This window comes from Trachurus japonicus, chromosome 5 (assembly GCF_045865225.1).
Source record: "Trachurus japonicus isolate A0001 chromosome 5, Traja_1.0".
Lineage (NCBI taxonomy): Eukaryota > Metazoa > Chordata > Actinopteri > Carangiformes > Carangidae > Trachurus > Trachurus japonicus.
Window position 1 is genome coordinate 30,129,945 of NC_140911.1, and position 23,152 is coordinate 30,153,096.

At 44.1% G+C, this 23,152-nt stretch overlaps 1 protein-coding gene across 3 annotated transcripts in view; it reads left to right on the top strand.

Moving 5' to 3' along the window:
• Positions 1–20,817, top strand: part of bsnb (bassoon (presynaptic cytomatrix protein) b) — an 86,740-nt gene extending 65,923 nt beyond the window's left edge. The window contains exons 4-13 of one of the 3 annotated variants that reach the window (XR_015035865.1): positions 2,720–3,535; positions 4,841–11,146; positions 13,080–15,171; positions 15,569–16,443; positions 17,200–17,308; positions 17,400–17,546; positions 17,717–17,772; positions 18,445–18,561; positions 19,048–19,241; positions 20,211–20,817. Coding sequence is in view for 1 of the 3 variants with exons in the window: in XM_085777317.1 (XP_085633443.1) it covers positions 2,720–3,535; positions 4,841–11,146; positions 13,080–15,171; positions 15,569–16,443; positions 17,200–17,308; positions 17,400–17,546; positions 17,717–17,757 (10,386 nt within the window). In the remaining 2 variants the exon portion in view is untranslated. Of the gene's footprint in view, positions 1–2,719; positions 3,536–4,840; positions 11,147–13,079; positions 15,172–15,568; positions 16,444–17,199; positions 17,309–17,399; positions 17,547–17,716; positions 17,777–18,444; positions 18,562–19,047; positions 19,242–20,210 lie in introns of those variants that run through there. The other 2 variants (XR_015035866.1, XM_085777317.1) reach the window with 2 other exon arrangements.
• Positions 20,818–23,152: the final 2,335 nt, after the last annotated feature.

Below are 23,152 nucleotides of genomic sequence, written 5' to 3' on the forward strand. Positions count from 1 at the left end.
TCATTTCTAAAGGAGGGGAGTTGCATAATTTATCAGTCATGTTGCGTAATGGCTCTAATTGAGTTATTATGAGGTTCTGTGTAAAGTCATGTTCCAGCCATAAGTGCCACTGCCCCCTGCTGTATGCTTTTCTATTGATCACAAGCTACATGACGTATTAACTGCAACATTTACAGACAGCGTGTCATATCATAGACCTGATCGCGAAACTCGGGTCTCATCACTGTCATAAACTGTTTCAGTCAGCAGCAGCAACTGTTTTTGGTCAAGCTGTGATAAAAACCACCGTCCCAACATTGTAACAGAACATGTTATTTTTGTTTTGTTATTATTGCTGTTTAGTTATTGCTATCACAACTTTTGTTTATACTGTTATTATTATGACCAAGGTTACTAGTATTATTCACCAATTTCCTTTTTCATCACTATTATGATCACTATTTATATAATATATTAGTTAGACACACACACACACCTTATTATTATTTTATGCATCGATGTAAACCATCAATGTACTGTATGTTCACTGTGTTGTCTGTCGCTTTTTTTTCACAATAAAAAACAAAAACAAAAAAAAACATTGTAACAGATAGGGTGAGTATAAAAATGACTCAACATCTCAGTAGCAAGATATCCAGATGGCAATGACCCAACCACTCTGTCCAGTAATATTGGACTTCAGTGTCAGTGTTTAGGTGTTAAAACAGTGCTATTATATTAATCAATACACAGTAATAGGATTAGAGTAATCTAATAATCGGTTTGGGTAGTTTTTAAAGAAAAAAAGTCAAAATTCTCTGATTTCAGTTTCTTAAATGTGAATATTTCTGGTATCTTTATTCCTTTATGACAATAAACTGAATATCTCTTTAGTTTGTGGACAAAACAAGACATTTGAGGACGTCGTCATGTGGTTTGGGAAAGACTGATTTACATTTTTCAACATTTTTTTAACATTTTATTGACCAAACAACTAATTAATAAATTGTTTAAATAATCCACAGATTAATCGATAATGAAAATAATCATTAGTTGCAGCCCTAAATAGGATCACATATTAAATGTGATCTATTTTGTGGGACCACCCCCTTCTTTCTCCTTCTCCATCCGGTTCGGTTCGTCTCCCACCACCGGCTTCAGCCTGTGTCTGATCACTAATTGCCAGTTACACTAGACAAATAGACATGTCCTGTGACGGTCTGTCTCTGTGTCCACCCCTTCAGCAAAGTGGACAGTGAGTGAAACAGTATTTTCTACAAGACACACAAGGAGCTCCGAGGAGAGCAAATAATCAATACCTCGCCCACATGGGGCCTGATCACTTTCTCTAAACGGGTTTAGTGTGAAGTGAAAAAGAAGACAGAGTGTGTCCTCTGCTCTCAGAACTTATTTGGAGATTTATCTGTCAAACGCTGGTCTCTGAGCTCTACATTAAGATACTTATCATGCTGTTAAGATGTGTACTCACTAAATGATTGTCGCCCTCTGTCTTTTCTCAGTTATTTATAACATCCAGGCAGGTAACTCTTCCTCTAGGAAATGCGACAGAAGCAACAGAACCCCAATAACTAAGTGCTGATTGTATTTGACAGTTGCAACATGAGGAAGATGTAAAGGCATTTAGAGAAATGAATAATGTATATGCCACCTTCTCTGTCTGGGACTGCCGTAGAGTTGCCCTTTGTAGCCATTGAACATCTGCATTTTTTTTATTTATTAGCCATTCCTGGGCTTGTTGTTGAACTCCATCTTCTGTATTTATACTTTTGAAGTGTGGTAATCAGCAGTAGACGTGTTTATGAGGTTATTTGTTTTGCTGTACAAGTGTGTGACAGGAGAACCCTGGCTCTTCAGGCCCAAAGCGCCGATGATTATCATAGAAATGGAGGGTTATGTTACAAACATGGAGCCGCCACCTCTTTTTTCTGCTTTCTTGACCTGTAATATAACCATTTCTTTTCTTCAAGCAGCTTCATCAATCTGCTGCATTGACCTGAAATTGAATCCGCTTATGTTCATGTCCTGTCTTTGATGGGTTTTGTTCTAGATCCTCAGCCATGTCAGAATCTATAACTAGCACCAAACATGCGGCTCAGCAGGGGTGATGGTGAAGGACGAATCCTGCTTATTGCAGATAGAAGGTTTGCTGTGGGCTTCATCAGAGAGGTCTAATGACAGTTGCACCCCTCCAATCTCACCACAGACGTGTTAATTTGTATTCATACAGCACCCTCCCTCTGTGTATCCTGCTTGAGAGTGCTTAATGTTGTCAAATGATTACGTCTTCTTCAAGAGATGAAAGGCCTTGTTTGGACAGGCTTTCAAATATTCAGTCGTTCAGACTCCCTATACCAATTCCTTGGCACTACATGAACATTTATAGAGCAACAACTTTCTGATTCAATTTATTTAACTATGAGACACATTCATATTTCTGTACCTATCACTCATCATAAATAATAGTCAAATAATGTGTTTAGACAGTGTCAACATCAAAGTAAGTACCGCTGTTGAGCATACTTAATCAGATTGCTGCCCATTTAAACACTTTCTCTTCTGTTTGCTTATTGTAAGCACCAGGTGGGAAAAGGAACCTGTGAGCTTTGGTATTGACATGTATAATAGAGTGTGTTAGGAGAAACCATCTGCTTTTGTATGATTATTTAATTTCACCATTGTTCATTGCTGTCCTCTTTGTGCTTGTGTTTTTTTTTTCCAGAAGAAAGAATGGCTGTGCTTGAACTGTCAGACGCAGAGGGCTCTGTCAGGAAGCTTGGGAGATATTCCTGCTCCTGCTGCTCCGCCAGCGGGATCCCCCCGGCCACCTGCAACAGCCAATCAACAACCACCTCAGCAGAAAGGGCCCAGTCAGCTTTCAGGGCCTAGGGCCGCAGGTCCTCAACAACAACAACAACAACAGAAACCATCGGGTCCCCAAGTAAGTGGCCCCCTCTCTCCTGCGAAACAGGCAGGGCCGGCCCCCCAAACCAAGGGGCTTAGCCAAACGTCCCCGCAGACCAAGGGTTCGGCCCAGTCTGTTCCTCAACCCAAAGGTTCAACTCAGCCTCCTTCCCAAACCAAGCCAACACAACCCACAGCTCAGAGTAAAGGCCCTCAAATGAAAGGTCCAAATCAGTCACACACTCAAAGTAAGGGCCCTGTACAGTCTGCTAGCCAAGTAAAGGGCCCCAGCCAGGCCAAAGGGCTGACTCAGACGAAGGGGTCTGCTCAGACCTCTGCTCAGGCTAAGGGCCCTTCTCATCCCTCTGGTGCCAAGGCTTCATCCACCCCCGGTAAAACTGCACCCACCCATGCCAAGGCCTCTCCCACCCCTTCAAAAACAGCACCTACACAGTCTAAACCCACAGGTAACAACCAGGCCCGCAAACAGCCGCAGAGCCAGGAGAAGACTAAAGCAACTAAATCTGTAAAAGAAGACGTCAAGGCCTCGCCGAAGAAGGCCCTGTCAGAGACTATCACGTCACCAAAAGACATGAAGATAGCTGAAGATGCGCACAAGTCAAGACACCATGAAGTGAGCTACCTGCAACTCCCTCGCCTTCACCTGTTACTCTTGATTCACATCTTTCATTTTGTTTTGCTCCATTTGAATAATTGTAACCATCTCATCAATTGTTTTATCACCACTGTCATTGAAAACATCATCGCTGTTATGTCATCATCATCACAAAATCATAATGATTTTAATTATATTGTTATATGTCTCTTTTTTTCTTCTTTTTCTTGTGACTATAATTTGTGTGGTTGAATTGTTTTCTATTTTCATGCTTTTTTAATTTTTTATCAATCTTGTTCTTTTTCTTCTTTGTCTTTTTCATATCATCATTTTTATCTAGTTAGTACTACATGTCATTAGCTTATACAATTATTGCTAATGTAATAATTGTTATAAGACAATCATGCCTTTATTAAAATGATCCCTTATCAGTTTAATATTCCACCTAATCATAATACTCTTGCTATCATCATCATCATCATCATCATCATCATCATCATCACCATCATCATCGTTCCCCCATTCCACCTTATTTTGTACACATTTATTTTGTTTGTATCAGATGCAAGCTTTTGTTTAATGTGACACTTGTGATGATATTTAAGCATTCTAAGCATGTTCGTTATTCTTCAACGGTTCGAAGAATGCAATGGAGAATGCGTCAAAGATGGAAATCAAGCATGTAACCAAATGACATTTGTCTGTAGTTGTTTGTATCCTCAGCTGTCTGTTATATTCACTCTCTGTGTCAGTGTATTTATCCATCTGTGTGTACATACATTTAAGGGCAAACTCAACCCAAATCAATAGAATAACGGTTCAATAAACTACAAAATAAGATAACATAAACAAAAGGCAAAAACAGAATACAACAACTCTCGGTTCAAACTAATTATCGTGTTGTGAATCTTGTGTATCTTGTATATTCAGTAATTTTTAACGAAATGTATAAATGTTGCTCAGTGGCAGCTTATACTCACTTGATTTCTGAAATCAAAATGCAATATTTGGGTTGATTTTAGCCTGATATATTACTGTATCCAATTTTTGAGAAGGCACTTGTTCTTTGTTATGTAATTACTCTCTAATATTTTAGTGTTCATAACTATTTCATCTGTATTAGGTCTAGAACATTAATACTGCTCCCTATTATCTCAAAATGTTCATAAAAAATGTCACTGCTGATGAGTTTGATGAAATAGTGGGATACAAGATGTGCACTGAGGCTTGTAATAGACCTTGCCATGAGTTCATTTAGGGGAAAATTATGCCTTTTTTTCCGCTCCTGACCTCTTTTTTTTCCCTCTTTCTCTCTTTCTGTAGGATTACAACAAATCCAGTACACAGAGTTTAAGTGACACCGGATACTCTTCAGATGGGATCTCGAGCTCTCAAGGGGAAATTACAGGCCAGATCCGGGAGGAAGGAATCAAGCTCAGTGAAAGGGGCGCTTCCATCCCCTCAGAAATTACCAAGCTAGAGAGCTCCATGAAGCCTCTGCTAGAGTCAGATCAGAAGCACAGGCCACATTCACTGTCGGTAGGACAGGGCCGGGACTATTGTCCTGAAGACGATGCAGCAAGGGATGAATCAGAGGATGACCTCAGTTGTAAGCTTCGTCATGATTATGTGGAGGACAGCAGTGAAAGTGGTCTATCGCCATTGCCAGTAAGACAGAAGAAGTCACACAAAGAATTAACAGATGAGGAATTCATGAGGAGACAAATTATGGAGATGAGTGCAGATGAAGAAGAGGCAGAAGAATATGGAAACCAGAAGACTAAAAGAGGGCATAAAACCAGTGGGGATGTGAGCAAAGAGAGGCGACGACTCTCTCACCAGTCTAACAGTTTTGAGGAAGACACCAAAGTATCAGAGGGTGCATATAAGGCAGGTGAAGAGGAAGATGTTGTAATGGCTGGAGGCCTTCGACGCTTCAAGACCATTGAGCTGAATAACACCAACAGCTATAACCGAGACATGGAGCTCAGTACTGAGCATGACCTCCGAGAGCCAGAGCTAGAGATGGAGAGTCTGACTGGTTCTCCAGAAGAGCGGTCGAAGGGGGAATATTCATCCACTCTGCCTGCAACCACTCCCAGCTACACCTCTGGAACCTCCCCCACGTCTGTATCGTCTATGGAGGATGATAGCGACAGCAGCCCTAGTCGTAGGGCGAGACTAGAAGAGGCAAAGCAGCAGAGAAAGGCTCGACATCGGTCCCACGGGCCACTGCTGCCCACTATCGAGGACTCATCTGAAGAGGATGAGCTCAGAGAGGAGGAGGAACTACTTAGAGAACAGGAGCAGATGAGAGATTTAGAGCAACAGAGAATCCGAAGTACTGCTCGAAAAACAAAAAGGGATAAAGAGGAGCTACGGGCACAGAGACGCAGGGAACGATCCAAGACTCCCCCCAGTAATCTCTCTCCTATTGAAGATGCATCACCAACAGAGGAGCTGAGACAGGCTGCAGAGATGGAGGAGCTCCATAGATCATCTTGCTCTGAATACTCACCTTCTATGGACTCTGAGGCAGAGGGCTTTGAGATGATCGGTGGGAAACTTTACAAATCAGGAAATGAATATAACCTTCCAACCTTCACATCACTCTATTCTCCTACAGAAAAGACATCAGCGGTGTCGCCATCTGATAAGACACTAAAAAGTGCAGAGGAGGTTTATGAGGAGATGATGAAGAAAGCACAGTTCATGCAGAGGCAAGGACAAACAGGCAGCCCACAGAAAGTTGCCTCTCATCCTGACGGTAAACATAATCTTGAAGCAGGAACTGTCTTAACCCCTGGCTCAAGCCCAACACAGCTTTCCGCACCTATGTCCTTCTCCACGACAGGGAGCGATCCAAGAATCCCAGGAATCCATGCAGCGCAGCATCTGTCAAAAGAAACACAAAACAGGATGATGACGCAGAGTGCCAAAATTGAAGGTGTTGTCGGAGCTTCCACAACCAAACCCCAAGTCAGTCAGACCGCCACGACCCGACAGGCAGGCGGCACAGCGCCTGCTGGCACCAGAGCAGGTTCTCAGAGGCCAACCCAGGCACCACCTGACCCTGGAGCATCCTCCCTGTCCTCCAAAGTCTTTTCCCTTTTCAAAGGTCCTAGCCCTCCACCGTCCCCTAGTACTTCCCCGACACAAAGTCCAACGCGCACCCCATCTGTTCGACCCGCTGGTGGTAGCGGCCGGCAGCTGCCATCTTTGCCTGGTGGGGCTACATCAGCTGCAGCCCCTCATGGAGCTCAGGCAACTCAAAGGGCAGTTTCACCACGTCTTGCACGTCAGCAGTCATCTCAAGATTCGCCAGTGATGGTGATAACGATAGCCTCTGAAAAAACTAGTCCTGCCAAGCCGCTGACTGTAAATTCTTCTACTTCTCCTTTGTCATCACCTACACAGGTCACTTGTAAAACATTATATAGCACCCAGCCCCCACCTACAAGTTCTCCCACATCACCACAAATGCAACCATCACAGCAACAGTCTCCTAAGCATTCTTCACAGATGGTTCAGAATGTTGAAAAAGTTAACGTTGGGATTAGCACAGTGACCACAACTGCACATGGGCGTGGATCTATGGAAAATATATCTCTGTGTAAAATATCAAATATTCCAGGGACTACAAAGGTTGTGGGTCAGGGCCAAGTACATCCAAGCACTAATGTGGTAGATCTTAGAGCTCCTCAGAGGCCTGCACCAATTATAATGACAGACCAGGGGATGGACCTAACGTCCCTTGCCTCTGACACAAGAAGATACTCTTTAGGATCAGAGCAGCCATCCAGTCGACACACAGCAGTGCAGCCTCTTATTATGAACTTGAATGCACAGGAGCAAGTGCATGTGTCTGTATCTACACCAACCACAGTTAGTGTCACTGTTGCAAGTTCATCATTCATGTCCCAATCAAAGCAGCCAGTGGTGTATGGAGATCCTTTGACAAACCGTGTAGATCTGGGGCAGGGGGTTGGATCAGCTGTATGTTTAACCCAGAGTAAGCCAGCAATTTCTGACCCATCTATTCCCAAAATTGATGCCTGCCTGGAGAACCTGGGTATACAACAGCAACAACTGCAGTTACAGCAGCAGAAGCTCCTGCATCAGCAACAGCTCCTTGAGCAGCAGCTCCAGCAGCACCAACAGCAATCCTCTTATGCTCGTTACAATTTAGCCAATCAGGTCCAGCCACTGCTGATGAAAAAAGACCTCGTAGTGAGCCAGACAAGCAGTGCCCAGCCTGTAGTGACTGCTAGTGCCATACCTAGAGTATCCCCCCTGGCTCCACCATCAGTGTGTGGAGCTCAGGCTTCTAATGTTCCTCATGAAATCTATGGTGGAGTTGCCTTAGAGCTAAAAAACAAGCCAACAGTAATGAATTTGTCCACTGGTAAACCTCATGTTATGATGGTGCAGCTTGATGAGAGTAACACGTCACAGGTAGGGACAGTGACTCAACTGGTAAAACGAGAGGAACCTCCTCCCCCTCCTCAGGTCTTGGATCTCACAGGACAGATCAAGCCGGAAAACCAGGTGGCTTGTTGTGATGTTGTTTACAAATTACCCTTTGCTGGTTCCTGTTCAGGGTCATTCACTCAGAAGCCTACAACGGTATCCTCAGATAAAAACCCTACCACTGAAACCTCTCAAGCAGCCCACCCTCCCCATCCACCACACTACAATGTCAGCCAACAACAACCGCCTCAAGTGACACAAGGAGTGACAGAGGAACATAAACCATATCAACCACCCATAGTTCCCTCAGGAAGAATACAGCCCTCAATGTCTGATACTAATCTGCCTTCCATGACTGATGCTAGTCACTATCAGAACAATGCCCAGGGGGGTCTGGCGGTAGATCTTAGCAGCATGAATCAGCCTTATGATGGTAGTTATCTCGGCATGGGAGCCCAGTATGGATCTTACACAGACTTGCGTCACCAAGGAGATTTTGCAGGCCCTTCATTACCCCTTCGCCGATATGGCTCCATGTCAAATATCAATTCTGACCATGCATATGGTTCAGGATCACAGGACTCCAATCTGGCTCAGTATAGTGCAACCACTGCCAGAGAGATCAGTCGCATGTGTGCAGCTCTGAATACAGTGGACCAGTTTGGGAGCCGGTTCGGAAACCCTGAACTTGTATACGGAGCTGGAAGGGGTGGACCTCTAGGTAGACTTAATCTTCAGCAGAGCTTAGCATCAATAAGAGCAAACCTACTGTATGGCCCGGATGGAAGACCAACGGCAAATGGCCAAACCCTAACAAACCTAATAAATGCCAGACAAGCAAGTATTCGCGCCTTGTACCCTGCTGCTATGAGAGGAGGTGATGGCATGATATATTCCACAATAAATACTCCAATAGCCTCTACCTTGCCAATTACCACCCAGCCTGCCCCTGTCTTGCGTCCAATGCCCAGGGGAATTTACAGACCATACCCTACAGGTGTAACAGCTGTACCATTGGCTAGTCTTACCAGGTTGCCTCAAGTGACTCCTAGAATGCCTCTGTCCACACAGGGACCATACTCGTACCCTTCTCCAAATCAGTATCCTGCATCACCTACACCATCAGGAAGTGTGTCTGCTGCAAGCAGCTCACACCAGGAAACCCCAGTGTACCTTGGAAAGCCTTCAACAACAGTTGCTCCACAAACAGCTGCAACCATTCCACCAACCCCATCTGTGGCACACTTAGGAGCACAAAATGTACCAGCACCTGGTCTGCAAACCACAGAAGGTCAGCAGACAGACCGCCCTCAATTTCCCTCACAGACTGTTACATCCCTCCCTCAAGCCCATGGCCAACCTCCAACTGCCCAGTCAGTTCAGGCTCAAATGCAGCCACAACAGGTACCTACTCAAACTGAACCACTATCTTTGACTCAAACCCAAACTCAAGTTCAGCCTATCAGTCAAACCCTGCCACAGGGCCAGCAACAAGCAACACCCCAAGGTGCTGCCCTTGCACAGAGTTCCACACTTTCTCCTCCCATGGATGCACAGACAGGTAAGGAAGATGAGAGACTCAGTCAGCAACAAGAACATATGCTACAGCTGGAGCGAGAGAGGGTGGAACTGGAGAAATTACGGCAGATGCGTCTACATGAGGAGCTTGAAAGAGATCGTATGGAGCTCCAGCGACACAGAGAAAAAGAACAATTACTCGTCCAGCGTGAAATTCAAGAACTACAGACAATCAAACATCAAGTCCTGCAGCAACAGCAAGCAGAGAGGGAAACTCAGCTCATCATGCAAAGAGAACAACTGGCCCAGCAGAGAATGCAGCTTGAACAGATTCAGTCTCTGCAGCAGCAGCTTCAGCAGCAGCTAGAGGAGCAGAAAAGGCAAAAAACTGCAGCAGTGGAGGCGGCGGCAGCAGCTGCAGCAGCAGAGGCAGCCGCTGCATCGGCAGCAGCGGCAGCAGCAACATCTGCACAGGGTACTATTCAAGGCGTAGTTGTTGGAGGAGGGGCCCCTCAAGGGTTCATTATCTGTGACCAGAGTGGCAGAGTTATTCAACAAGAAGGACAGAGTGTTCAGTTCTGGCAGGATGGACAAGTGGTCCAGGCTGTGGTAGCTGCTCGACCTATCCATAGTTCTGCCTCTGAAATGTCTTTGAGGAGCAGTGACAAACAGGCTGATTCCAAGACCATGAAAAAGCAGAATTCCATGCCTCGGCTGAGGGATGGCTCAGAGGAGGACTCTGTGAAGAGGATTACAGATAGCTGTGTGCAAACGGACGATGAAGATGGAGAGGACAGATTCATGAACAGACGTAGGAGAACAAGACGTATTGCGGACTGTAGTGTACAGACTGATGAAGAGGACCAGGGAGAATGGGACCAACAGCCAGTAAGGCGCAGACGATCGCGCGCATCTAAGCACTCTGAATCCAGTGGTGAAGCCAAATCAGATGTGTCATCTAAAGTGGCTTCTGCAAGTATTGCTATTCAGACCACAAATGATTCATCATGCCAGACCGAGCCAGACCAGCTTGGCAGGGTTTCACCTGCAATCCACATTACCATGGCAGAGACCTCAAAGGTTGACCTATTACATTATATAGCCGCCCCAGAAAGGACCCATAAAGGAGAGAGCCTGGCCTGCCAGACAGAGCCAGAGTCTCATTCTCAGGGTGTTGTTGCCCCTCAGCTGAGTGTCCCCACAACTATCAGTCCATACTCCACAAGTCTGCATATAGTTGGTGCAAACACATCTGATCCAACATCTCCTAGACTCCAAGGAGTTGCTAAGTTTGAAAGGCGAAAACCAGACCCTCTGGAAATTGGCTATCAACAGCAACAAAATGAGTCTCGCCAGCCCCCCAAATCTCCCCAGGTGCTATATTCCCCTGTATCTCCACTGTCTCCTCATCGTATGCTGGAAACAACATTTGCCTCCCAAGAGAAACTCAACAAGGCCCATGTCACACCCCAGCAGAAGGCTTTCACAGCTGAATCACCCCAACGCCACCAGACCCTACCAAGACCCATAAAAAGTGTGCAGCGCTCCATGTCAGATCCCAAGCCTCTCAGCCCCACATCAGAGGACCCGGCCAAGAACAGATTTTCGCCGTATCATCAGCAAGCTCTGTCCAACAGTCAGGTATGAAACCACCACTTTATCATGTTTTTACCACTGACGGCAATGTTTACTGTCATGATAGCAAATAGAATCTAAAAATAAAAATAAAATGTATAAGTTAAGGGAATGGATTCACAAAATATATCTATATACAGTATATATATATAATATAGATAATATAACAACCCCACAAAATCTAATCTACAGTTTCTTTAAATAAAGCCACAGCGCACTGTGCATAAATAAAAAAATTTAACTATAAAAATCCTCAAATTAGGAATAATGTTTTTTGTCCTGCATTGAAATGTGGGTCTTTCATTCATTATACAAATATAATAAGGATGTTTTCACTGCTGATATACAGTATGCACTGATGTCAAAATAAACAAAAATAATTAGATAATAAAAAATGTATAAAACATAAGAAAGAAAACATTAGATGCATTATTTATTTGCAATACATTTGAGGTATTAAATTCCAAAATGATGGAACAAATTCTTTTCACAGTCAAACCAAAGGCCTGTTTGACTAATAATGATTTTGTTCAGTGTCCAAAATAATGAACTGCTTTGCTACACTATAGAAGTAGTCAATGTAATGTATTTAATTAAAAAAAATATGAAACAAATAAATATATGCCTGTGCAGGATGCTCTGTGTGTATATAGAGGATCACACAGGATCTGGCATCGACAAAGTGACAGAATGTTCTCATGAGAGCAGCTGGTCATGCCAGAAAAGATTTTCCCATCATCCATTTCTGCTTTTTCTCCTCCCTTATATTTGCCTCTCTATTATTTTAGTCTTTTTTCCTCCGTCTCTCTCTCTCTCTCTCTCTCTCTCTCTCTCTCTCTCTGCCCCCCCTCCCTCTTGCTCGCTCTCTCACTCACTTTCACTGTCATGTCTTCTATATCTGGCAAACCTTTAAGAGTTGCCAGGGGGACATGCAATGTGGAGCAATCCTGGTGGTGCTTTGCTATCTTCCTGACTGTTAGCAGCTGGTCAAAGTAAATTAATATTGCTCTGCGCTTAGACCAAAATCAGTCTGAGAAGCAAAGGTAGAAATCAGATGTCAGGCATTTTACACATTATACATCTGATCTTTAGAGTTAGTGGTTCTCTTGTGGATACTTAACAAAATCACCATGGATCTACTCACTATTTTGTAAGTAGTAGACTAGCATAGATGTTTATTTAACTATTGCTTTTATTTTGAATGTTTGACTGTTCTTCTCTGCATGTTGTACATAAATAGTTTAAGCAATATGAAAAGAAGACAGACACTCTGGGAGTTTTATTAGAGGGGTTAGCAGAGAATATATTTAAATGAAATCAGTGAAATCATTGTATTTTGATATCTCCTGGCAATTTCTAAGAGAAACTGTTTTACCATTTCATGCCTGTGTACATTTATTATTCTGCTGAAGAAAAGACTCTTCTTTGTTCAGTATTTTATTTGAAACTGTTATGACATTCATATTTGAATTTTGAAATAACTGCAGCCAAAATGTTACCTTTTACAAGTAACATGGCTAAATTGTCCTGGTTTCAATTTTGGGTACAAATAGCAGCTTTATTGTACTATGCTAGAGGGGCTTTGAGTTGACTACACTGACTGCCAGTTCTCAACATTTTACTTACCATTGTTAATCAGGCATAAAATGTAAATCGACACTTAGCATTTTTGGCTTCAGTGAAAGAACATTTTAATCAATGTAATGGGATCAAACTATGTTAATCGGAGGCTCTCATTCTCCTATAGTACATAGGTCATTAATTAACATCAAGTGGTCTGACAACATATCAGACTCTATAGCTCTTCACTTAGGTCTAGGGATGATGAAATTTGCAGACCCTCTGCGAGTACCCAGTGTACAGTAATGAGTCTAATTTACATAAACACATTCTGTTTATAGCTCGGTGTTTGCTGATGTGTCTCTGCCTCTCCTACCAGATGGCCTCCCTGCAGCAGCAGCAGAACTCTCTGATGAGGAAAGTAAAGAGGACTCTCCCCAGCCCCCCTCCAGAGGAGTCTCCTCTCCCCATTGTTACTCCAGCACAAATGTACAGCTCTCCTGGCATGCCCCAGAGGGTCCTGCCTAGACCCACCCAGGGAGTCACTAAGGCCGGCCTACTTAGTGAACTCAAAGCGGTGGAACAAGAGTCGTCAAAGCTACGCAAGCAGCAAGCCGAACTGGAAGAAGAGGAAAAAGAGATTGATGCCAAGCTGCGATATTTGGAGTTAGGCATCACCCAACGTAAGGAGACCATGGTGAAGGAGAGGGAAAGGAGAGAACTGGCTTACCTGAGATGTATGGGCGACGCCCGTGACTATATGTCAGACAGTGAGCTCAATAACCTCAGGATGGTAGCTGCAACAGGGACCTTTGACGCCAATGGTCTGCTGACAAGGCCCAGCACTGCACCGCTGAGTCAGTTTACTAATGACCTCAATGCAGCTTCTCAGTATCCCTCAACCTCATCTTATATGTCCTACTCATACCCTCAAACTCAACCATCAACACAGCAGCCAGGCTCTGCTTACCAACAGATTGGCTTCCAACCCCCTCAGTACCCTTCATCCTCTGCACCCCAGCCAGGAACTTTCCAGCCCCATCCCCCACCAGGCCCTGGCTACCAGAACCAAGGAACCTACTCGTCCCGCATTTATGCCCAGTCCTCCTACCAGCCAGACCTTGGCATGCAGCAGCATGGTCACCAGGGATTCCACCAGCCTGGTCAGCCAATGCCAGCTCAGACCCTCCCCTACCCCAGCCACAGTTCTTACCAACCCGTCCTCTCCTACCAACCCCAGGCAGAGATCCTTACAGTCCATCAGAGACCAAGGCAAACATCTTTGGCTGACCTTGAGCAAAAACTCCCCACCAACTATGAGGTCATCAGCAACCCAGCAGTATCAGTGGCAACATCAGCACCAGATACCAACTTTGGCTCCGTGTACAGCAATGCATATGGACAGTACCGTCCCCCTGAGCCTGGCCTGACTCACTCTGCGGACAGCCCCACCTCTGCTTACGCTTCAGATGGTCTCTACACCTCTAACCTGGAGCAGAATATTCCTAGGAACTACGTCATGATTGATGACATCAGTGAGTTGACGAAAGACAACACTAACCAACCCACCGATGCTTTAGGTCATCCTGTAGGAGGGCGTTATCGCACCGAGAACGGCCCTGCTCGTGGGAGCGGCTACGGTAGGCCTGAAGATGAGCCTGTGGATGCTTACGGCAGACCCACAGGCTCAGCCAGTTACCAAGGAACAGCTGACGGCCGCACCAGCACCACAGTGAGTGGAGGCTCTTCCTATTACTACGATGATTATAAACACACATCACGGAGCGGCTCAAGTAGCCACAAACTCGCATCCAAGAACCTCGCCCCTGCAGTAGTCTCCTCTAAACGCAGTAAGCACAGGAAGCAAGGCATGGAGCAAAAGATTTCGAAATTCTCCCCCATTGAGGAAGCACGGGATGTGGAGTCTGACCTCGCCTCTTACACAATGACAACATCAACCGGAGGCAGCTGTACAGTTGTGTCCAGATCCAAGAAGATTCAGGACGATACCTACGGGATGAAGAAGAATGCATATGATCAGCAGAAATATTACGGCACCAGTCGTGAGGCTCTTGAGGAGGAGGACCGTATGTACAGCTCTGGAAGGTCGAGGTCAACTGGATATGGTATGGACAAAATTTCCTCCAGGGACGCCACAGGCCACAGGAGTAAATCCTATGAAAGAGACGCCATGGAGCGGTCTCAGAGAAGCGGCCGCAGCGGAAGGCCTCCCATGCGCAGCCAGAATTCAGAAGAAGAGAGCCCACTCAGTCCCGTTGGGAAGCCTGTGGGCATGGGAAGAACCACTGGCATACCGGAAGCCCATGATGTCAGGAATCAGTATGGCTCCAGCCATTCGTTGCCAGATGTGCAGGACCACCACAAGAAGGACCTGCCTCGGAGTCATGTCTATAAACCAGACGACCCTTACCTTGTAGATGACATGCATTGTGCTGTCTCAGACAGTGAAGGTAACTGGTGCTGAATCATTTGTACTGCATGAAATCCGTTCTTCCCGTCTTTAAAGTGTGCTGGAAAGAAAATGCATGCCAAGTGTGGAATTTTGAGAAGAGCGCATTCATTTGTTTGTCTGTCTTTGTCTTTTTTTATGGACTTAAAAAACGCAATGAAGCCAAAAATGCCTGTTTTATATTTGTTTTGCATACAAACTTTTTCAGTGTGAGGTGATGTCTTTTGTTTTTAAAGTAGTTTTTTTTGTTGTTGCTGTGGCTGGATTCCTCAATAATGTGCATGGCTCTGGAATTTGGGGCACGTTTTCCCAGTTTTTTTGCATGGCTTCAATCTGCATGCTGGTCCTCTCTACACATTAAACAGTTGACTGATGATTTTTGCTTTGGTTTTGAAAAGCCTATCACCTGGGCCAAGAGGAAACAGACTGGTTTGAGAAGCCACGAGAGGCCCGTGCTGATCGTTCTAGACATCATGGAGGTGGAGGTCACTCATCAACAGGTAGGCGTAATAAACAAACCTACCATGATTATGATGAACCTCCAGAGGATTATGGACCCCAGGATGAGTACAACCAACAACGCCACTCCTCCTCTACAACATCACGTGACCACCGTCACCATGGCGGCAGCTCCGGCAGGCACAGCTCTTCTCGCCACACCTCAGAGGATCCCAGGTCCTCTCGGTCTTCCAGGGCACACCCCAAAGACCCGTCTGGTGCTCGTACGGATGGCAGAGGCGCCTCGTCTACACCAAGAAGGAGCGGCCCCGACTCGCGCTCGGCACAGGGAAGCCCCCGGAACTCAGGCGACTTCTCTCGTGACGCAGCCTCTGCCCATCACCATGGCACTGGTGGGAGGAGCCAGAGACCCCAAGGAGATCGCTCCAGGAGGCAGGATCCTTCTGCTGTAGGGCCTAAACCACCACCACAACAGCAGCAGCAGCAGCAGCAGCAGTCGCAGCAGCAGCAGCCCCCACAGGGCCATGCTGGACAGCAGCGGTCAGGCGGACAGGGTCAGTCTGGGCGACATCCAGGCTCTGAACCACTTGATGTTAGTCAGCAGCCCCACCAGCAGAGTGGACAACAACAACAACAGCAGCAGCAACACCAACAATCACTGCAGCACAGCCAGACCCCTCAGAGCAGTCAGCCCACAACAACCACTGCAGGAGCTGGAGCAGCACAGCAGCAGCCCAAACCCGGCCAAACCCCACCACAGGGACGCCAGGCAGGGGGAGTGCCAGCAGCTGGGCAGCCTGCTACTACTACAGCGGTTAGTGGACCTCACCATGGCTTTACTTTACTCATATGGAAAATAATGACACGATATTTTTATGGTTATGAAATGTGGTGGTAAATGCCATTGTTGTGTGTCCTATTGGACCTTACAAAACAATTTAAAGGAGACATATTATGCCCCCTTTCTACAAATTAAAATAGTTCCCAGGTGTCTTAAAGACATGTCTGTGACATGCTTTGGTCGTAATACCCCAAGGATCAAACATCACAGCTCTTTTCATCCTCTCAAAACATAACTGTTGGCTTCAGTGCCTGTCCCTTTAAATGCAAATGAGCCACTGCTTGCCACGCCCCACTGCTTCTACTGGTCCTAGGCAGGGGTGGTATTATGCAAATTCGAATCCGAGTTAACATCACTGGAAGACAACTGAGGGAACAGCTCAAAAAACCACATGGATTTCAGTCGCCTGCACATCACAGATCTTTTTGTCAATTCTCACATTTTGGGGGCAAGACAAACACCTAAAACACCTAAAAATATGTTAAGGAGCCTCCAAAAAGTGATATTTCCATAATATGTCCACTTTAAAATTGCACAATTTGTGGGCATTACATAGATTACATTAGAAGAAAATTTGATGAAGGGTGGAAGGGAAATTAAGAGTTACACTAAATCATAGATAATGTTGTTTTCTGATTAAAATTAAAGGACATCCAATTTAGAATATTATGTAGTAACAAATTAAACCTAGCCGTAATTTAATTTTTGTCTCTAATAAATTTTCTACAGGCAAAAATGGACACTACAACTGCAGCAGCTGCTGCAGGGGTGAAACCTACAGGAGTCCCAGCCGCACCTCAGCCTACCAAAATAGCTACACCTCCTTTAACAGGCATAGGTAAGTCTCAGTTCCACCGCCACCATAAACCACACAGTGACCACAGGCTAATGATGACATTTGTGATGGTTACGTTGTTTGCTGTTTACAGGCTCCAAGGCTGCCCCTGTTGGGATCGGTAGCAAACCCGGAGGTATTGGCAGCGCTGCGGCAGGACAGCCACCTGCTGAGGGGGACAATGTCCTCACCAAAATCCTGCAAGGAGGGGCAGCAGAGCAGGCGGGAAAACTGGGAGATGGTACAGTCATGAATAAATTAATGAAAATGCTTCTGTTTAAAGGAGTGTAATATTAAACAAAAAAAATTAAATTAAAATAAGACATTGGAACTCCCGGAGTGCCCACTTCACTGTTTGACTTAGGATGTTTGCACATTACTCTATTTAACTTCTTTCTCTCCAACACACAGCTCTGACTGGCCTTGGGAAGAAGTTCACTTCATTTTGGTGAACTAATCAGAGAAGGGTAGGTGAATTCAAGTTTTTAGTTTATGTTTCAGGAAACTGTTTTTTTATTTTATTTTTTTTTTTTTTTCCAAAATTTGTATTTAAAGGAGACATATTGTGCCCCCTTTCCACAAATTAAAATAATTCCCAGGTGTCTTAAAGACATGTCTGTGACATGCTTTGGTCAAAATAACATCATAACATCACAACTCTTTTCATCCTCTCTAAACAGCCCTTTTCAGAACGGCTGGATTCAGTGCCTGTCCCTTTAAATGCAAACTAACCATTGCTTTCCCCGCCCCTTCTACCAGTACCAGTTATTAGGGTGGTATAATGCAAATTCGAAATCTAGTTACATAACTGGAAGACAACTGAAGTAACAGCTCGTAAAACTACATGGATTTCAACCTAGGGAACCTGCACATTACAGTTTTTTTTGGTCAATTTTCGCATTTTGGGGGCCAGAAGGCTAGACAAACACTCAAATATATGTTAAAGAGCCTTCAAAAAGTGATACTTCCATAATATGTCCCCTTTAAGAAGAATGGATAAGCAGGCAACAGATGGCAGTCTGCTCATCAACATAGATCAGGAATTAAATTGGGGATCAACCAGTGGATGTTTGGGAAATTATCATGTATGTGTTTATGGCTTCACTTGTTTACTTTGACTCTACTGTGTTTCTTTCCAGAGTATCCAGCTTTGAAATGAGGGATTGGTAGCTTTGTACTTGAAAAACCTATGAAACTGCATTACATATATTTTACATTACCGACAAACTAGAGGAAGAGAGGTGTTGGGCGCATCAGTGAGTATTTCATTAACTCTTCCTTATTCTTTCGGAAATTGATTCATTCTTTGGACATTATTAATTTTATTTTATTTTTTCTCTATGATAAATATTGTGTCACCTGCTCCACTGAGCAAGTTAAAACCATACTATTTAAAGATTTGAATGTGTTTCTTTACTTTTGTTACACTTGCATCATGTCAAAAAGATGCAGTGGCTTGTTAAACGTCTATATCTGGGTGTCAGTGATACCTTTACCTGGTGAATTAGAGTCTTATTTAATGCACCCCAAGACTCCGGGCAGTGAAAATACAGAAGGCCGGCCCGTCACACTTCGATGAATGGATTACTTGTTTTATCAGATGTACAGTATATTTACACACATTAGCATAGTCCATGTCTGCATAATGAGAAGACTCTGTGAAGTGATGAGTCATTAAATGCTGTGATTGTATATTCGGACTGATCTCCTGTACTTTCCCCTTACCCCAAATTACTGTACAGAGCTGGAATCAAAGGATGCCTTGTCAGCACTGTATTCCCCAGACGCGGGCACACGATTGAAGTGATTTAAATGAGGGTGATGGCTTCGTCAGCATGGTGTTACAAGACATGAGCAGAGGCCTGAAAGTAAGTGGGTGCCTTGACACAACTGCAGTCCCAGAATGATGATAATGAAGACATCTGACGACTCAGTGGTGAGTAACTTTAAACTCACGGCCTCTGTACAGATGTTGATTGTGTTTAGCTGCGCGCTTCTGTGTTTTGCTTCTTTGTGTCACACCGCCGCCTCAGGTCAGGGTTATTTGAGGCAAGGTTTGCCTGAACTTTGTGCCGGAGAGATGAGAGGCCAAAGCCAAGAACAAGGGAGGTCAGCGTTAGCAGCACGCGTCACCTTCTGACTCCACACACTTGCAATAATCTGGGCCAAGCACACTGGGCTATAATTAGCCTGAGAGGGCTAACCGTGGCTTGGCTTTAATGTCACACACGCAAAGACGCACAGGGACAAGAGCACATGCAGGCGGCACAGAATCATGACTCATGGAAAGCATCACTCGTTACATGGAAGAATGAACTAACAAACTAATTCTGCTCAATGGGGTGGAACCACAGAGGCGCAACTAAAGCAGATTTCTATGCACTTTATTTAGCTTCTGTCAAAACACATTGCGTGACTCGCACAGGATGAAGTTGCGCCTCATTTGAATGAAGGTCTCTCATTCAGCTGTTGTGTTAATATCAGTCAGTCATCTTTGGCCAGTCTGCGTACTCAGAGAGGGGGGAATGTGGAGATAAACCCGACTCAGTGCTCCTGGAGCAGCAGGCCGGCCTGCTCAGCCCAGTGGATTACTGCCGATACCAGCAGGGCCGTGATTGGGTAGAGTATCATCATAGGAAGTGAGGGGGGGGTAGTAGGCTGGCAGTGCTGTAAGATAAACATAACAGAAGGCATCAGAGTGTGTCAGAGTGCTGCGTAATGCAAAACACAAAGAATTCTAAGAGGCTCAGATCATTTTAAAACACAGCTTGTAATTTTTCCTCAATTTTCCAATGCATGTTGCAGCATCGTCTTTTTTTGTATTTGCATCAGGTCTGCTCGATGTTGTGCATTAACAATTCATTTATTTCTGCCAGCGGTCACATCTTCTCTGTTGTTATTACAGGAGGACAACAACCGTCAATAATGTGGATGCAGTGAAGCGGAGGAGGGCTCCAGTCCTGCTTCCGCTCCTCTTCTAGAGAAAGTCTCCTGGGACGCGTGTGTGACAGTAAAAGGCCTGCTACCTGGATGTCATGGGAGAATCTCAGCGTGTTTGTCCGTGCATGTCCTGCTGTCAGCAAAGGAAGCCTCACAGCGCCCTCTACAGGGATTTACATGGAACTCAACTCACGTCTGAGGAAGTGCGCTCCTGGCCAGGATTTTTTGATTCTGTATTGATGTCCTCAGAACCCCGGGGTCAAAGCAGAGTGAAAAATAAAGAAGACAGACTTTCATAGGTTTTCCTCGTACCAAAGATATCAATCTTATCCCACAACGACGCCACACAGAAGACGAGGTGTTTGTTATCACGGCAACGACAACCAACCTGATGATTCCACTACAATCCTTGAATGCTTGGTTTCTCTGGTCTCTACAGTACATTCCAGTTTAGGGAATTTGACCCTTTCTTTGAATGTTGTTTTTATTTCTCCTCTTTTTCTTTTGACGTCTACAGAATGCATTGTGTAAATGTGGACATGAGAATGCACGCACAAATATTTGAAAAACTGTGGGAAAAAAAAAAAAAAAGAAAACAAACAAAAAAAAAGACCATTCTTCACCACCTATGAGATGCCACCAGTCATTAGCTGTAGGTGTTTAGGGAAGGGAGTTACTACTAGTGTGCCCACACGTGTGAGAATCACACAGATGAGAGGACCAAATGAAAGAGTGGCCACGGCTCTTTATTAGCCATCGCAAAGCCATCGTTATCGTCAGTCCCTGAGCCTTCCGGGACTTTGTCCTTTTTATTGATTTGTCTCATCTTCTAGTTTCTTTTCATTTTTGCCTGATATTCACTGAATGGAAGAGCCTTATTCAGTACATGTTTTTACTTGTATACCTCATGTTTTAAATCGTCCATATCATCATGCATTTCTTTTTACACAACTGTATATTATTGTATGTACATAAAACAAATCCAAATCAGAGATATAATGATGTAAATTTGTCTTTTTGTGTATTTATGGAATCACTTTCTGGTGGATTTCTTTTCTGTTTTGTTTTTTTTGTTGTTGTTCTGTGTTTTTCTTTGGTAAAACTTTATATTTTTCACTTTTGATTTTATTTGAATCTGTTTTCTTGCATCAAATAATTTGCTTGTTGATTTTTAAAAGCAATAGCATGCAGAAAATGGTATATAGCACAATGGTATAAATATTGTTTAAATTAGTGGTGGGAAATATCAAACACTTCTGTCGATAAATAGCCGTACTACAATTTGTCAGAGGGTTTACAACCACAGTACCATGTCCAGACATGCATGTCATGTGCAGATGCATCAGAGCATGCAGACAGGTACGAACACACTCACACAGACACTCTCTCTCTCTCTCGCTCTCTCTCTATCTCTTGCAAACACATACACACACACACACACACACACACACTTGTTACACTTCAGAGCCAAGGTTAATTTAGCTCTCCGCTGAACAGACACATTAACCTCCTGCTGATTAATGTGGTTACTTATTCACCAACAAGATAATCTCACTAACAAGCTGGGCCCACTGCCTCTATTTGTGACAAATACACACACATGCACCCACAGATACACACACACACACACATGTGCATACAGATATTGGAGAGGATGAAAGCAATTATCAATTTAAATGTTCTATGCAATGACTCATTTGAACCTGGAAGTGATTCAACGTACAACAGTTTATTATCATGGCGGTATTCACAAGAAAACAACAAAATGATGAACTAAAACAGTTAAAAAAAAAAAAAAGGTACTGAAAATGTTTTTACTTAGCAACTTGTCTGTATGAATTTGAATATTGAATATTGAACTAGAATTGTTTTTATTTTTTCGTGGCATGTTCTCACCCCACACACCCCCCCCACACACGGGGGGACTTGTTGCCAAAGGGTAAACTGTGTAGACTGTCGGTTTTGAATGTCCACCATCATGTCGCTTTGAAGCATGGGTTTGCTTGGCTTCGTCTGGCTGTTTGTAAGCCCTCATTCAGTTTTTGTGCGTTTTTTGGCTGACCTGGGCACCTCAGTGTTTGGCTTGCAGTGACTGTCCGTGCAGCTATAAACCTGTGATACAGATGGTCAGCACTTCTCATTAATACGTGTCAGTGTACATATTGGGTGTCAGTATAACCTGTGGGGTGAATGGAATGCTTCTATCAGATATTTCATTGTTGATTAAACCACTCAGCAGCCAAGCCATTCGAAAGGTGCATGATTAGATCTTATATTCTTGGAAGTTGTACCTAAATCTTGAAAAGAAAAAAGAAAAAAAAAAGAAAAGGAAAGGCATGATATCACTAAAGTTTCAAACCTTGACTTTCACAGGCCAACTTAGAAAATACTGATGAGTAAAATGTTCAGCCAGTCATTCACAAATCAGGGCATGTCATTTTGAAAGCACAAGCCTGACTGGTAGCACTTGCTTCTCGATTAAACACAGAAATATGGAGGTTGTGTATCGGCACCTCCAACTAAATAGTATGAGATATGTACATGAAAAGACGAGGTGGAGATGCTATCTGGTCGACATGAGGTGCATGAGACAAAAACAGCCTTCAGTGCGACCGGATTCACAGAGAGGCAGACGGACACACATTCTTACTGTAAATACAAATTAATTCTTCTGTACAGCTCTTGAGTTTTGAGTACGGCTGTCATGTGCATCCCCATGCCGTATTTGCTGCCAACTTTTGTGTATAAAAAGAATATTTATTACCACAATGAGGATGATGATGATGATGAAACTAATGATGATGATTATAATTATTATTATTGCATAAGCATAGTGTATGTGGCTGACTTGTATTGACTGTTTACAACAGTGGAACAACACTCATATTCACAAACATATCCAGTCTG